General features: G+C 39.0%; 1 protein-coding gene across 1 annotated transcript in view; it reads left to right on the forward strand.

Moving 5' to 3' along the window:
• The window catches only part of PHEX (phosphate regulating endopeptidase homolog X-linked), a 98,279-nt gene that overhangs the window by 73,417 nt on the left and 7,232 nt on the right, over nt 1-17,630 (forward strand). The window contains exons 16-18 of the mRNA XM_048287894.1: nt 9,928-9,982; nt 13,050-13,117; nt 14,879-15,009. Of these exons, the coding sequence (XP_048143851.1) occupies nt 9,928-9,982; nt 13,050-13,117; nt 14,879-15,009 (254 nt within the window). The remainder of the gene's footprint in view (nt 1-9,927; nt 9,983-13,049; nt 13,118-14,878; nt 15,010-17,630) is intronic.

The following is a 17,630-nucleotide window of genomic DNA, read 5'->3' on the forward strand; positions in this document are numbered from 1 at the left end:
TGATCATCTGAGGGAGCACTTGGCTGAGGTGGTCACAGTTCTAAGGTACCTGCAAAGCATTACAGCTGCTCTTCCTCCACCATCACTGCTGCTGGAGAGGTTTTTTGTGAGTGGAGAGGACGCCTGCTCAGAGCAAAATGAAGCCATTGCTATTATACTGCTTTAATATTGGGTTCTCTCAAGTTTCAGCAGTGCTCAGCTGTCCCAGCCACTCCACCGTGGCACATTAGAGAAAAGTGTGTCAAGAGGCTGGAGCCACTGAAAATTTCACACTCATGTCTGAAAGAGTCAGGAGTCAGAGAGCTATCAAACATAACCCATCAGTTATGGGTGTAGAGGCAATTGTATTTTTTATCAAAACAGCTGACCTTCTCGTTCTGCTGGCAAGTGACCTTGAAGTGTGGACGGTGCTACTCACTCTCAGTTCTTTCAGGACTCTTTCAAAGAGGAAAAAGTTTTAGGTGGCTCTTTCTGAACAAAGCCCTCTCCTACCAGAGAGGTACAAATGTAATCATGCCCTGAAAATGATGTGCAACAGGAGGGAAGATTCAGAGAAAGGCACAGTACTGTCTTCCACTGCTGGCTGGTGTGTTTTAATGGGGCAAGAGGCCCTGTGAGATGTGGGAAGAACATTCTCAAGTCAGAAGCTGCTGATAAACATTTGACACATCACTACTGATTTCCCATTAATGCTGGTGGGGAAGAACTTCTACCTTGCTGCTTTGCAGGTATGTTTTCAGTAGTAATCCATGCAAAGTTTTGAGGGACTGCTCACATACCACAAGAACTGTGGCATTTTTAAAGGCCTAGTTAAACCACAGAAAAAAAGTTCTTCAAACTAGAGTCATTTGAGAAAAAGAATTAAGCTTGAACTCCAGCAAGTTAAATGTAAAACTGTGATACAGCAAGCCCAGAAAGATTTTGAGGACCAAATTTCTAGCAGCACAAGAACTAATAATAAAAATTTTTTGTCAAATACACTGAAAGAGAAGAGTCTCTAAGGCATAAAAATAAGATAATTCTTTGCACGGGAAGAGTTTGGGAAGTTCTAACCCTGGAGCTTTTTCTTGTGAGAGGTTGGTCACAGAAATTGCTTAAAATTTAGTGTCAATAAACTGTGTCAATAAGACTGTAGAAGAAATTCATACAATGAACTATGACAAATATAAGGACCATATGAATTTTCCCAGCTATTTCAAAGGAACTTCGACAAAAAATTTCCAAACAACCAGCTTTGATGTATAGCCTATGACTTATAGTGGCCTCAGCACAGGAAGAGTAGGTGTGGCAAGTTTCAAATCCTATTTTTCAAAAGATAGTTCAGAGGGATCTGCATAAAAAATCACTTTAGCCTCTATATGAAGGAATGCGGTTGTGACCACAACATGATTGAATAGAGAGACTGAATAAGCATATGATATAATGGTGAAGAGTGAACATGAGAATGTGAGATGTTTTTTGCTTTTTCTTTTAGAAAAAAATCATACTTTCTGAATCTATTAGAGGTTTTTTAAAATTTAGAAAGCAGGTAAGTATGCTTGATACACTGTTTTTTTCCATCGCACACTTTGGATGTTCTTTCCCAATACTAATAACTGGAAGTTGTTGTGGGACAAGAAAGAAGGCCCTTTCATAAGTTAATGATTGATTAGAGATAAGAAAAGGAGGTGGGAACCAATTCCTTGTTGGCAAATAGTTGGAGGGGTGTGTTGTGGGGATCTCTGCTACTTACCGCATTAGCGGATGATCAGAAAAGAGGGTGTTCTGTTCTGTACAAAAGAGTAGAGGTATATGAACTCAGTTCAGGAGGACAGTTCCCTCTGCTGCTGACTTCTGGAAGGTAGGAATATGTGCTAGCAGAAGAATTACCTCACAGGTAGTTGCCTGACACTCTTTCCCTTCACATCTACTACTGATCACTGCTCTAAATAGTGAATGGACCAGATCTTCACCTGCTTGAGTGCCCCTGCTCTTCAGTGAGCAAACTGGACTTTAGTGTCTTCAAGGCCCATCTATTTTTGCTCTTTGTAAGTGACTTTACTAAGAAGAATTTGAGAAATAAGAATTTTAAAATGCATAACAGAATTTGATTATGGAAATTAGTTTCTACATGAACTGGAAAATCCCTGGTTCCAAAATTTGATTCTAAAAATTAGGACCGTTAGTTTGGAAATAGAAATGTACTGTGTGATGATATCAACAAATCCACAGCAACTCCGAACTTGATTAGTCACCAAAGGCTTCTTGAAAAAGTTTAGAGAAAAAGAAACATCAGTGCCGTGACCCATGGATTTTGGAAAAGAGCAATCGTCAGGTACCTGCGGAAGTGGAGGGGAATGTGGAGGTCCTGATCGCTTCTGAGCTTTAGGCAGCTGGTTTTGCTTTCTGTGTTCAAAACACAGGGAGGTCTCTGACACTCCTGATGGAAGGATCACAAATTGTTCTGTCTCTGTAATCTGTATCACTGACATAAACATTAGAATATCTATGCAAGTCCATGTATAGGCTTTTAGTGTTTTTAACTTGACTACTTGACTACTCAGTTACTTGGAAGAAAAGGTCTTGTTTCATGAAAAGTGAAAATTAATAGAGAATAGAAACTAGATGATTTTAAAAATCATTGGATTTGGGAGAATATAGCAAATCTTGCATATGCAGTAGATCTACCAAATTTTGCTGTACTTTAGTGCAAACACCCTTGTCTTTGCTGTTGCTTAATTTAATTTTCATTACTGAACTATTGATAGCTTGAATGAACAACAATTCTGTTAATATCTACAAAGGAGAAATAAGTAGCTGTATCAAAGTGAGATGTGCCTCAAAGAGCAGAGTTAAAAAATATGGTACATATAATTTATCTTAATATTATGCAAGTTTACTCTTGATGTTCTCTTTATGTGAGTTCTATTTATTTATTTCCTCTTTATCGATAATTCAAAGTGTCTTAGATGAACCACTATGCATGTTTATAATGGTTGTTAATAATTTTTTAATCCTAGTTTGGATAATTTTTCAATTTTCTGTGCATTTGCTCGTCAATTTCCCCTTTAATTATAGGTACTTAACAAGGACAACAGGTATGTGTCATTGCCTTTAGAGTCTCAAAATGTATCTAAGTACACTTCATATCATCTAAGCAGCATGAATACTATCTTTTTAATTATCATAATTGGAACACCAAAACCACATTCCTAAAGGATTAGTTTATTTTAATGCACTCTAGAGCTGTCAACAAATATGTGCTGAAAATAGACACAAGTGATGATCAAAGTGTGCTAGCACACTTCTGTTCAAGAAAAGGTTTTTATTTCATTACAGCACAAAAATATTGGCCCTTGAATATGTTAAAGATAAAAGGGAACTGTTCGTCAGACATTTGGTGTGTTCAGTTGTTTTTTCAAAATGTAAATATGTATGCCTTTAGAATATATAAAAATAGTCACATTTGTGGGCTGTGAACAGTAATGAAAGGGAGATTTACAGTGAACTGAGGCAAATAAAAGCAACATACTCATGAAGTGTAAGCTTGAATAGATGTACTGGGTAATTAATGTTGATATTATCTCTCTTAGTTTATATCCATGCTCCTTCTAAGTCATTTGTGCTGTTCCTGCAGTTCTCCAGTGAAAGTCAAGAGGCCTCTTTAGAGAGCGGCCTCAGTACATGTTACAGGAAGGAGATATAATCTACAACAGAATTTAAAAATTGCATTTAAATTAGCATCCATAGAGAAAAGCAGAGATGAGAGCTCATACTAGCCAGTAAGTATCGTCTTTACAGGAAGCATCACCCAGATATTGATGCTGGCAGCTCGCTTATGCTGTGAGTTGCAAGGGAGAGCTCTTATCTTTCCAGGAGCCAGGGAAGTGCTGGGAAACAGCACCCAGTGCCGTGGCCGGGGCAGGACAAGGGGAATGTCCATAGGGGCATTTTCTCTTCCCTTAAGAACTGGACTAATTGGAAGGTTATTGATGAAGTAGTTTCAAGTGTGCCATTAGTTTCCAGGAGGTTAATGAACACAGCAGATTTGGACTGAACACTTTCTGAGCCCTGTTATTAAGTAAGCTTTAAGTGTCTTAAGTGAGCTCTCATTTTATTTAACTATGGTCACAAGTGAGATGATACATGATCCTTACCTCCATTCTTTATCTTTTCTTTCTAAAATTCTTATTATGAATGTATAAAGTAGAAGAATTTTTCCTTTTTTTCTTCTCCCCCTACCCCCATTCCCTCACCCTGGGAAATCCAGTGAGGCTTCTCCTTATAAAATAAAGATCAAAGTTTCTTGTAAAACAGATGTTTTCACATTTCCTACTCCCTTAGTAGACAGTATTCCTTGGCACCTCACAAACCACGTCATGTTTCTCCTCATGTTGCCCCACTGTGGTTGGGAAATACTGGGTTCTCTCTTTTTCATGAGTAGCAGAGTCTCTTGTCAGGTGAAGCAGAAGCTGAGCCAAGAATTGAAGCAGAGGCTGCAGAGTCCTCTGCTTTAAGACTATTACTTCCCTGTATCTCTTTAATGAATTTATTCACTGAGCTCTTCATAAAATTAAGCTTTGTTTTCATGCATTGCATGGAACAGTTACTGTGCCTTACACAATTGATATCTTCTGTCCTCACACAATTTTTGTTTTCTCTGCTCTTTGTCCACAGGATAAAACTTGAAATAAGGTGTATGATTCAGGTCCATGTAATGAAAGAGAGTTTGGTCTCTGTCACCTACATATGGATGCTCAAAGCTGTCTGGGGTGCTCTACAGTGTCTGAAAGGTTTCCTCATGTGTTTTATCTGAGATAAAACTTGCAGAAGCCCCTTGCCATCAAGACTGGCAGCTAGACCTCAAAGAAGACATGAAAGCCATCACTGGCATGAGATTCAGTTGTCCACATAGAAGTCTGTGGAACCATTTTAAACAAAATGTCCTTTGGGCTGTTTTTAGACAACTAACCAACACCCCAGCTGTCTTCACATTTAATTCCTTGTGTGAATTCAATATTCTTTGATTACTGACCAGCAGTTAGTCTTCTGCTTATGTCTTATCCCTTTAAAACTCTACATCTGAATTCATTCAGTGACACTTGAAAAAACAAGTTACAGCTTTTGAACACATCTGAGAATTGCCAGTACACCAATTGGCAGATCACCCTGTATATCACACAGTTTAGTACAGCTGTCTCCCATATCTGTTACTTACATATGGGATTCACTAGCCTGTCAGAAGTTGCTTTAAACAAACCAACCTCATTATTGAGGAATAAGGCTTTGCCTCAGTTAAAATCATCATACAATATAACCAAATAATGTAATTGAACTATAAAATTTGAATTTATATTTAGATTTGAACTGCAAATTTCCTCATGATTTGGCGAGTCTTCTCATGTGTGTTTTGGTTTACTTTATCCATTATTGCCCTGCATTGTTTCAGGGAATTATCAGATCCAATGTGGTTACTTGTGTCTTCTTGGTAAACTAGCAATATTATACTGAATGTAAGGATATTCATCTGCAAAGTGTAGGTATTCGCTGGTAAGTGGATTTATTACTGGCAGTAAAGCCCCTGCAAAATTGGAGGAAAGAAAAACCTTCAAATTTTAAATACATTCTAACAAGCTTTACAGCACCTTGCTGTAGAGAGATGCTGAAAATGATATCATGGATAAAATGAAGATAGAAACCTTCAATTACATTAAAAGGCAGAGTGTATGTGTATATATATATATGTATATATATATATATATACACCGTGCAGGCAGGATTCTTCCAGAGCTTCAATATCAGCATAAATTAAGAGTGAAATGTTTGAAGTAAGCCAGATGTACTGCACTGCTTGAAGTGCCCCTGCATTCCAGAGCAGTAAGGTGACTAAGAGGAAAGTTGAACAGTCACTGTCCAAGGGTCCAGACACAGAGGTTCGGACAGCCAAAGCCTCCCTATACATGAATCTGGCAAGGGATGTGAAAAAATGTTCCTGCAAGTGTAGCTGCAGCAGCAGAAAGTTGAGGGAAAATGTAGTGCTGAATGAGGGAAGGGGACCTGGTAACAAAGGAGATTTACCCTCTGTGGAGGAGGAATAGGTTAGGAAACGTTCAAACAGACTGGACAAACACAAGCCCATGGGCTCTGGCAGGGTGCACCTACGAGCTCACAACATCATTGTGAGGCCACTCTTGGTAATCTTTGAAAGGTTATAGTGACTGGGGGAGGTTCCTGAGGACTGGAAGAAAGCAAATGTCACCCCTATCTTCAAGAAGGTAAATCTAGGGAATTTCAAGCTAGCCAGGCTCACAACAGTCCCTGTGTACATGATAAAGTAAACCCTGGAAACAGTTTCCCTGACCAGCTTTCTACAATGAGATTATTAGCTTAGTGGTTGAGGAGAGAGATGTGAATGTGATTTATTCTTTAGAAAGAATTTCAGCACTTTCTCCCTTAACATACTCAAATAAAAACTCCTGAAGAATTGGCTACTCAAGTGGGTACTCAGATGCACTGAAAACTCCTTGGACCACTGGGCTTAAAGGGCTGTGATCAGAACAACTGGTCTGTAGCATGTTGGGATCAGTGGCACAAAGTCCATCTTGAGGATGATCTAGCCTGGCTGTCCCACCTTGCCACCAGTAAGATGCATGGATATAGGGTACCAGTGCTGTTCTGTGACAGCCTGAACTCATCTGTCCACAGACCAGTGCTCTTGTGGCATGTCACACCACTGCCCATCTCAGAATGCAGCCCAATAGCATTGCTCCAAATTTAGGTAGGTTGTAAAAAGGCAGTCAAAGCAGATTCTTCAAGTCCAGGTCTTGATGATGGCAGATGGATTTGTGTGGGGTCTGTAATAAGATAACACAGTTTTCTTTCTGTGTGCTGTTGGTGAGTAATGACCATAGACTCAGGGCCTGCATTAGCAATATAGTGTATAAAGAGAGAGACTCTCAGCCTGTGTCTCTCTTTTGGGGCTGTGTAGAGGGAGAAAGCTTTAAAAGGTGCACAATACAGGCTAAATTTGTGGTCAAGTGTTAGCTCAAAATACATTCCCAGTGCCTGTATCTCTTCCTTAAGGTGTGAAGTTCCCTGAAGTCTGCCTGTCTTACTCCTTCAGATCTGTCCTTTGCCTGCTTGAACTCCAGTAGCATATAAATAATCCCATTAGTATTTATTGCATCTGCAGCCTACTATGAGCTCTCTGAGTTTTGTCATTAATTCTTTTAGGTGCAATATGTCAAGCAAAAAAAGAAACAGATTTCACAAGGGAATTGCCTAAATCGAGGGATTCAAATCAGCACAAAATAAGAAACTGGTTTCAAGGACATTCTAGTCTAAGACACTGTTATCCTTGCTCCCCCAAGGATGATGTAGTTATTGCTTGCCTGAAGGAGATACTGCATAAAAAGTGTTGCCAACTCTGAATTTGTTCCTTGTAGTGTTGCAAGAGGGGACAAGCACCCTCAGTTCCTCAGTGCCGCTGACCTCTGGAGAATGGGATCCATTTGCTCTACTGTCTGACCAAGAATCCCTTTCAAAATTAGATCTTTTTTCTTACCAAAAACCAAACAAAAACAACAACAACAAAACCACAAACACATGAACCCCCCAAACAAAACAAAACAAAACAAACTCCTGGTGATAACATATTTCAGTTTCCTGAGGTTTTCTGAAATGTGTATTACATTCTGCTGGCCTCTTTCTCTGCTTTGGCCTGAAAATACTTCCTGAGCTTCCATTAGTGCAAACTACAGAGGTGTTTTCACACATCCAGAACCAGAAACCACTCCTTCAACCAGCACTTTGCTCAGTGATATCTAACCTAAAATGGATCCTGACTTTCAGTAAATAGTTACCAACCTGTTGCATGGACTCAGGATTGGAGCTTCCTACCATTCATTCATTGACTTGTTCCGTGAAAACTATCTCATGGTTTAACTCACAGCTGACTGTGTTTCAGCAATGTTCTACAAAGACACATTTAGTGTAGCTGGATAAGCCTGAGTGAAGATTTGCACCTAATTTGCTGTAAATAATGTATATTACCTCTACTGCAGACAAGTGCAAATTCACTACACAAGTCTATACCTGGACATAAAAACTGCAGCTCCTTAAAAAGATTTTGATAGCCTCTTGGTGCAGGGACAGGCACACAGGATTGTGTGATCATTAGACATGATTTCGTTCATACCACCTTCAGTATGGGCTCATTTGTTCATTTTGGCCACAGTTCCTCTCACCTGTTGTTGTGGGGATAGGATCATTTAGAGTTAGTAGAACCTAAGCATTCTAAAACCTTTTCTGAGATTCGGTGTTTGGAGAGAACCAGTTCAGATAGGATTTTCAGCTCTAAACACAGCTTTTAACTTAAAGCCTAACAAGGAATTTTCATTAGGTTGTATGAGTGTACCATTGCTGCTTAAAATGTTTAAAAACATGCATCATAAATAATCTTCTCTGTGCACTGGGAGGCAAGGAGAGTTAGATCAGGAAAACTTTGTCCTTGACATTGGTAAAATTTTGGTCTGTAGTGCTGGAAAAGAAAATAATACCATGCTTGAAACAATAAAACAACATCTGGAGAAGTAAGAATAAAACCCCAAACAACATTCAGAAAATAAGTTTGAAGCCCACATTTTTTGTAAGCTAATTGCAGATAGGGAATGATGGCAGCCATGGAGAAGCAACATCAAAAAGCAGCTGGGCAGGCCAAGAGGACATGCCTTGTGCCATATCACTTGGCATGAATTACACTCAGCATACTGGTTTTGGGGTTTTGGTTTTTTCTTTTTTTTCTTTTCTTTTTTCTTTTTTTCATTTCAAAGTAAGTTTTTTAAAGACTTTGTAAGGAAAGAACAACGATCTTGCCTGAAAACTTATCTCAGATATAAAGAAATCTATGTCCAATATATCCACAAAAAAAATGAATAGGGTTAGAATTAAATGAATTTGTTTTTGTATTGATCTGAGCATTCAGGTGATTTCTTGAAGAGAGACCCATAGGGTAAAGCAGCAGCTCCTGGGAAGACAAGTGAGTCACCTGAGGAAACTGGTTCTTCCTCAACAAGGTGATGACCATGTGGGTTAAGCTTCAAAGCAGGTGTATGCCTGTGCTTTATGGATGGGAGTTTGTGACACAAGACAGTAAATTCCACATCTGGGCCTGGAAGGATGGCACTTTTCACCATCATGTAAGAACTTTGACCATGGGTGTATGTTCTATTTAGCCGTTCTTTGGGCTGTTACATTTTTACCATGTGCAGCTCCACTGTCTTCAGTATCCTGGCACTGAAATGTCACCCTGGAATTAAAAATAGACATGTGACTTTGAGGAACAATTTTGATTCCTATGTGAAACATCAGTAGATCATCACTCGCCAGAGTGTTTCCATTGATGTTTTTTTGGCAACTGGTTAGTCTACCAGAAACAGCCAGGTAATATCTGTAGCTAGACTGACCCTACAGCCTTAATAATCTACAGTTTTCCTTTACAGAAGTGCCTAAGCATGCTCATTTACCTTTGTTTTTCATAGACTAAATAGAATTAGGCTTACATTTTACCACTTTCATGTTTCTTGCTGCACTGAAGCCTCACTAAGCTAACACTATTTTAATTCTTCTTGCACTTTACCTATGTATTGTCTGTTGATCTGTCGGCACATCTGAGGGTAATCCAGTATTCTTCATAGGAAACAGGAGGTGTGTTTTTCACAGGAACACGTGTGCTTACGCAGACGAGCGTGTGGCAGCATCTCTGCTGCCTCTCCAAGATCCTCTACATTGCATTCTGAAACTACCACCCCAGGGAAAGCTCCCCTCGCAAAACCTTCTGAAACCAAACAAATGAGGTCATAAAATCTAAACCCTTGGGCATTGTGACAGCAATTCAGCTGTATTGAATTGGCCTCACTTTTTTATTATATTTTTTTTTTTCAATTGCAGGATTCCCAGCAGGAGAACTTCAAAAGCCTTTCTTTTGGGGAACAGAGTATCCTAGGTAAGTATTGCACCAGAGAACTTCATCCACCTAGAAATGAGGAAAAACAGGGGAAGTTATTGCAAACACATATAGGTGAAGAAGAGGGCATGGCAGAGAAGGCTGCAGTGCTGAAGGCAACCAAAAGGTAGTGAGTGCATGGGAAAACTGTGTTGTCCTTCTGCAGGGCAAACTTGGCCCTTGGGTTGTGTGTTCTCTCCTGCTGTATCCTGGTTTTTCCACTGGAAGAACTGACTTTGAGAAGTGCTGCTTTGTGAGATACTTTTTCTTACCCTTGGGAGCCATATGTGTTGCTGTTGTCTTAAACTGATGACTGATTTCTCGCAGGAATTGCTAATTAAGTGCACTCAAGTGGAAGTGTTTCAATGCTACAGCATGCAGATGCAGCAGTGTGCACATGGCAGGTATTAAAAGGAATTGTAAATCAGGTAACTAACACTTCCTGAACAGAACTGAATACCCCAAGAAGCCAATTATTATCAGTTTATTGTTCACTTTCTGCTAATATCTAAGATTAGCCGTGGCCCCTTGTCTGTGCCTGTTGAGGTGCCTGAGAATATCTTCATGTGCATAAGTGATTGCCTGAGATTGCCTGAGCATGTGCCAGTGTAGCTGAGGAAGGGTAATTATAGGTCACATACATTTAATTTTGAAAAATCACTGCTTTTGTGCAGTTCAATAGCTTTCTATTTTAGGGCAGGATAAGACCATGAAAAGTTTCTGATGGCAGTTTCTGAAAGTTATTTTGCAGTTATATAAAGCCAGTTACTGGTGAAACATATCCTTAATAAATCTTTGTTAAACTTTCTGAACATTTTGTGTTTGCCATCATCCAATCTGGATTGTGTCCTTGTAAACAGGAAATTTTGCAATATATGTAGAAAGACGTTCAATTTAGGAACAAATTAATTTGAATTCAAAGAGAATTCTTGTGGGCCAGGTGACTTTGTAAGTGGTAATTGGGGATAGAAGAAAGTCCTTTCTTGTTAAGGTGAACTTTTTTCCTGTTACAGTTATTGCAGACCTGTTTCCAGCTTTGCTTTCTGAAGAGATTTCTCTGTATTCTGACCTTCTGCCATAGTGATAAAATTGTGGTTCTTTCAAAGTGTTATACTTTGCTCATCTCTCTTCTTTAAAGGTTACCTTAGCTTAAATTGGTTTTGCTTGAGTACGTATCAAAATGAAATTTAGTAAACAAATGTGGCTGGTTTATATCAGACAACCAATTGCTTTTGTCCTTGAAATATTCTGGATGTTTTCTGTCTGCTTAGAAGAAACAGTACATGGCAGTGGAACAGACAAACCATCAAAAAGTCACTGTTTTAGCAAATATTTAACATTTAGTGGCGTTTTAGTGAACAGTTCCAGCGCAACCACCAAAAACCAGCTATGTCTATTTGCATAAAGGGAAGCTTAGTTATCACTTTTACATCTCAGTACATTAAATAACATTCAAATGCCATCATTCACAGTTATGAGCCTTCAGTGCCAGATATATTGAAATAGAGATTTCAAACTACCTGACCTCATAGCTTCCTTACAGTTCTCTGAGCCTCCCCAGTCCCAGAAAGTTCCCCTTTAATATGGTATCTGCTGGGCTGCACCTAATCCCTTCCATCTATGTCCTACTGTGCCCAGAAGTGAAAAGCACGAACAGAGCTGGGAAAATTTATGGCAATAAATGCTGTTGAGCTGGACAAAATGCTGAAGGGGGTTCACAGATTCAAAGCCAAAATTTGCTGCAAACTTCACCCAATCTTTTGGAGCTAAGGAAAGCTGTAGGAGTGCCAGAACACCAACCTGTTCTTTGTCCTGTCACTCATGGTGACGAAGAACCTTAGAGGAAAAATAAGATGTATTTAGTAATAGGGCTTGGTTCTTCTCGATCTCTTTACCTGTTTTGTGCCATTGTTTTTTCACTTCTCCAGCTGCAAAAGAACCTGCATAACCCCTTTAGTTCAGATGTGGAAAACAAGTCTTACATAGTGCATTTATTAGGGGTAATTATCACTGTGTGCTACACAAGATTACAAATTTGTCACACAAAAGGACGATATTTCCATTGCTGAAATGTATCATTTTAACCTGCATTTCTTAGAGAAGGTTTGTAACAGTACTTGGGCTAAAAAACAGTAGGGAAGATTTTAGCACATGCAAAGTACCTTTCAGGAAACAAAAAAACAAAGGGAAGGATTTTCGTAGGAGCAGAGGGAATTAAATGATATAATACCTTTTGGGCCTGACTGAGATGAGCAATTAGTGCACTATGGATCATTAGGTCCAGTAATAACATGTTATTTCAAAACCCTCTGCCTTTCTTCTATTTCAATACGATGTGTTAGAAATACTATAAGCTGCTTTGAAGTGTAGCATCTCAATAATGAAATAAATAAAATCACAAAAATCAACTCAACAAATGAAAGATGCATTGGGTAGATCACCTACCCCCATGATATCCACTGCTTTTGGTGTAAAAAAGCCCTTAGCCTTTCCCTCTTTCATCTCTGTTTCTCCCAAAAGCATGTTTATTGGGATATAATAAGGAAGATATAATTAATTGTCAATCAGGAATACAAAATATTTCTTTTTACTCTGTTTCCCGGGTGCCTTAGGTCCGACTGTGTATCATTTCCTATTCCAGGGCAGGTGCAAGGGAATTATGTGACCTTTCTTTTTAAAACTGAATGGAGATCTGTTAATGCTTTACAAAATATAGTCTTTGTTTCAGAGTAGTTATAGCTGTAACTGTGTCCTGTTCCCTGTCAGAATATACAGAATGCAGTCAGCTGTGGGAGACATTTGGAGCTCATACGATGCTGATAAGGAATTTGGTTGGAAGAGTGAACCATCCCAATGCTTTCAAAGTTTTAGATTAAATGTTGCTTTTAAAAGAGTTAAGAGCTTCAACATCTTTAAGTCCAAATTGTATAGGTGTGATTTTTAGACCCATAGTCCCCTGCCTCCTCACCCCCTTTTAAAATCAATAATGATATTTCCTGAGGTCTTTTGTCCATTAATGTTCATGACTGTGAACACTTCCTGAGGAAACTGGTTCTTTGTGTTACAGGTCATTAAGTTATGGTGCCATAGGAGTGATTGTCGGCCATGAGTTTACTCATGGATTTGATAGCAATGGTGAGTGATTGACTGCATGTTGATAACTTTTTTATTTACAGAGTTGACAGATTAGAAAGCTGACTTGTACATGCTGTAGCGTTTTTATTGTTTTGGGTGTTCTAATGGTGCTGAATTGCGTGAAAAAATTATCAACTTGTATTTATTAGATTTATTTACATGGAATCTTGATTCTCTGAATTGGATTTTATTTGGTAAGAAATGCCACAAGCTTGATTCCTTCTGTTTGTCTTGAATGAAAACTAAATCAGCAACAGATTCTGAAAGTCCTAATGGGGGGAGTGGGAAGGGCAAAAGGATAATTTCTGATTGATAAAAATTACTTCCAAGAAAACTTTTCATTTCAGGTATCTTTTTCAAAAGATAATTACAAAAGTTTTAAAATACAATACTGGAACAATAGTGATGCAGAAAAGGTGTTGCAAAATGTTAAAATTAAATTCAAAAAAGAGAGAGAGGGGAAAAAGAAGAATGGTCAGAAAATATCAATCCAATTGTCCTGACAAGCTGGGTAGAGTGAGGCATTGCCACTATCTAGGTTTGGCTGTCTCAGTAAGGTGCTTTTAAAAATTGGGCTTCTGAGAGAAAGTGAGGGGAGGGGGAGAGGAGGGAGGTGCAGGGAGAAAGAAACCTGAACCTCCTCCTCCTAGCAGCAATTTTGAGTTTGCTTATGTTGTGTAGTAAAAGAAAAGAAAAGAAAAGAGAAGAAAAAAGAAAAGAAAGCCTTGTGTCCTGGTATCCTTTTTGGCACTGCTCTACAATATTTTGTGTCAACAATCACTCCAGAATGGAGACATTTTATTTCATAAACTCCCACCTTGTGTAGGTGAGTACCTAATCTCCCTCTTGTCTCCTGCCAGTCAGAAAGGAACCTAAGGTTTGATTCCCTAAGCAGACCCCTACTTCTTGCCAGGCTCTTACCTTCCAAATATAGAAATAAATACATCTCTAGGAATTTGTCATCTTGAACAAGATAATACACAGAGGAAAAAAAGAAGAAATAAAAGCATGAAATAAAACATCTTCAGTACTTGGTATTATGCCTGTATTGCTCCTTACCTCTCTCTCCTGCAGTTGCAAAGAAGAATCAAATCACAGAGCAAGGCTGCATCCACATGGGCAGCTAAACATGCTCTCAGTAAAGTCCAAACATGTCTTGTGTCTGACTGGCTGGAGTCATGATGGAGACTAAATACTCTCCTACAAATGACAGGGAGCAGGGACCTGAGGGTGAAACTTCTATGAGCCACTGCTGTAACCATCAGCCTGGGCAATGGGATGTATATATCCTCCCTGTTTCCATGGATAGGGTTTAAATGTTCTGGTCTTGCTCCAAAATCAAACACGGAAACTTCAGAAGTTTGCATGAAATGGATTGGGTTCCTGATCAAGTGAAGAATTAATAATAAATTAGTTATCATCACATTTTCAGAATCAAAGACATATGGTCTGAGGATGAAAAATACAATTACACTTGGAAGAAAGCTAAATGTGTCTTACACTATGTAATTATAAAATGTACTGCTGAACTTGTTAGTCATTACTATCTTCTTCTGCAAATGGAAATTCTGACAATAAATAGAATGACAACTTTTCACTGCTGATTTCACGGAGTTCAAGATTTTGATCACTGATCCTACTCATTTTGTAAACACACTTACATGAGAACATTCACCTCTCATTTCTGTGCAGGTGATAAATTCCTAAATTGTAAAAGTTTTCTCCTGCAAAAAAATTTGTTTTCTTTCTTTCCTTTTTGAGGTCGGAAATATGACAAAAATGGAAATTTAGACCCTTGGTGGACAACTGACTCTGAAGAAAAATTTAAGGAGAAAACAAAATGCATGATTAATCAGTACAACAATTACTACTGGAAGCAAGCTGGCTTACATGTATGTAAACCACCAGTGACTGAAAATAGTGGTACATGAGGAGTTTGTGTCGTTGTTGTGCCCCCTTTTTTTTTTTTTTAAAGTTCTCTTTTTATAAATCCCAATGTATTGGAATATTAGACTATCAACTTCATTTCTCACAACAAATGATTTTTTGAGGTGAATAATTGTGTTAAAAATTGTCTGTCAGGTTTGATTAGTCTGGTCAAATACCACTACCCACACTCTGGTGATGGGGTTAAACCATTTCAATCCCTCACATCCTTTTGGAATCAGAGGAAGAGGATGAAGCCACTCAGCAGGGCTGGTCTAATTATTGTGAGCACGTTAAATGTCTTCTCAAGATGAGGTTTGTAATGAAAACTGAGCAATCACTCTTTTAGAAAGAATATAATAGCATGTTTTATAGATTCCTTTAACAATTCTGCCTGTTATTTATTGCAGCTATAAAATGGATGCATAAGCCCTACTTTATTTCATATTCAACTCTTGCTATTTCTTCCGTGTGTGCACACAGACCCCATTTGTATGTTTAATCAAGGGAACATGATAGCAGTAGCTCCTAGAAAAGGATTGAGAAAGAAAGTGCAAGGGAATGGTTTCTGTTTCATTGTCTGTCAGAGGTATGGGCTTCCCTGAAAATGTGTACATGTATTTGTGTGTCCAAAATGAGGATAAACAGGATAAATTGCAGACCTTCAGAAATGAATAGCTGAAATTCCAGTAATGTTGTCTGGGACACAACTGTAATCTTAGTTTTCAGGATAAAACACATATTCCAGTCCCCACTCAATTCTAACACCTCTACCTACATTTTAGAAATACTACTACATCTTTACCTTTTCAGAATAGCAAGGCCACATGAAATGCTCATCAACAATTCTAGCACTTTTCCCAGGCTTGTTTGTGCTGGTCTTGGAGATAACAAAGCCGTATTGTGGTCCAGTCTGAAGTCCAGCGACTCAGACTTTAAATACTTCATAATAAGCTAAGTTACAAATCAAAATTCTCAGGCTCATTCCTGAATATCTGTAGGACAAAACTGTCATTACAAAAATGCCACTCGAAGATCAATAAAAGCTTCCCCAAGGATGGGGCTGAGCCCTTCCCATGTCACTGCCGTTGGCTTGGCCATCTCCTTTGCCTTTTCCACTGTCTCTTGAGATGAGGTAGGTCTGAATTTCCTCTCCAGCGTAGATACTGCCTTTGAAGTCCATGGATGGGCTTACTGGAGAGATCCTATCACCCACAGCCTTGTCATCCCATTCCTTCTATTTCCACAGGATAACCGAAAGCACTTCTTAAATGATAGAAGAATTTTCCAATTTTCTGCCATATTTTATAGCTTTTGCATGAAGAGCTATGCAAGCAAAGACCTTTTTTTTTATTGTCATTTTGTTCTGTCATTTACATCAATATTCTGCAGGTTTTTTACCCTTATATGAATATTTTTCATGGATCAAGAAACCTATTTATTCTTCTTCCTTTTCATCTAGTATGCAATAAAAATGTCTCCAGAACAGAAGCCTAATGAAAGAAAAAGTGGATATAGAAATAGCTCCAGAGTGCAATAATCACATAAAGTCATCTCATTGAATAAAGGGCTTATCGTGGTCCCTGAGCCCTGCCACAAACTGTCTGGGCAGAGTAGTCTCAAATACCTGATCCAGAGCTGCCTGAGATCAGCAGAAAGACTTCTTCCACTTTTCAGATGACCTGTGGCCCTGTGCCACTGTTAGGTTACTCTCATCTTATGCTCTAAGTCAGTCTCTGTCACAAGCCCACTGTGAAGAAAATGTGCAAGTAGGAAGGCTAGGGAAAAGGCAGCTGGTATGTGTGCCTGTTCCCTGCTGTCCCAGCACCTTTTGTCCTAAAAGCTTCTCTCTCACCTCCATCTCCAGCCTCCTGAGGGCAGGGGAGAGCTAGCAGGAAAGGGTTGCACTTTCCTCCGTGGCTCCCATTTTTCCTGTAACACTGTACCCAAGGCATCAAGTAAGATGTCCCGAGTCCAATCTGGGTGCTCATCTGCACCGAGTGTGGGGCTGAGCACAAGTACCTGGCGATTCCCTTGGTCTTTTTACCTCTTCTTCTCCATTTTCCCGTCTTTTGCCATCCTGAAACTGAGTCCTGATGCCAACCCTACCCTACTGATCCCTGTGGCACGGGAGAGCTGATGGCTGCAGCCAGCATTGACCTTCAGAGCCCTGCTCAAAACTGTGCTCAATTATCTTGCCTATTTGAGGCACAGGAGAGAGTAAAACTGCTTAATTACAATTATAGTTGGTAACACAAAGACCTTAGTAGGCTGGGTGAGTAGAGATAATGCTACTTCAGCAGAAATTAGGATTTCTTTGTAATGATACTGCACTTGGTAATGCCAGGAGACCAGTTTCCTCACAAAGTTTATATAGAGCTGTTTCCCACAACATGTTCTGGTTGCTATTGCTCCTGATCTTGGAATCAATACCCAGGAGAAGCAACAGGAATCTCCTTTGCAGATATTTTTAGAGCATTGAATGTACTATCAATTTTGATTCTGTCTCTGACAGTTATTTTTAATTACAGTTATTTGTGTTATGACTTAGAAGTTATTTTAGCATCCCAGTAGTATATTGAGAGTT

This window comes from Corvus hawaiiensis, chromosome 2, assembly GCF_020740725.1.
Source record: "Corvus hawaiiensis isolate bCorHaw1 chromosome 2, bCorHaw1.pri.cur, whole genome shotgun sequence".
Taxonomy (NCBI): Eukaryota; Metazoa; Chordata; class Aves; order Passeriformes; family Corvidae; genus Corvus; species Corvus hawaiiensis.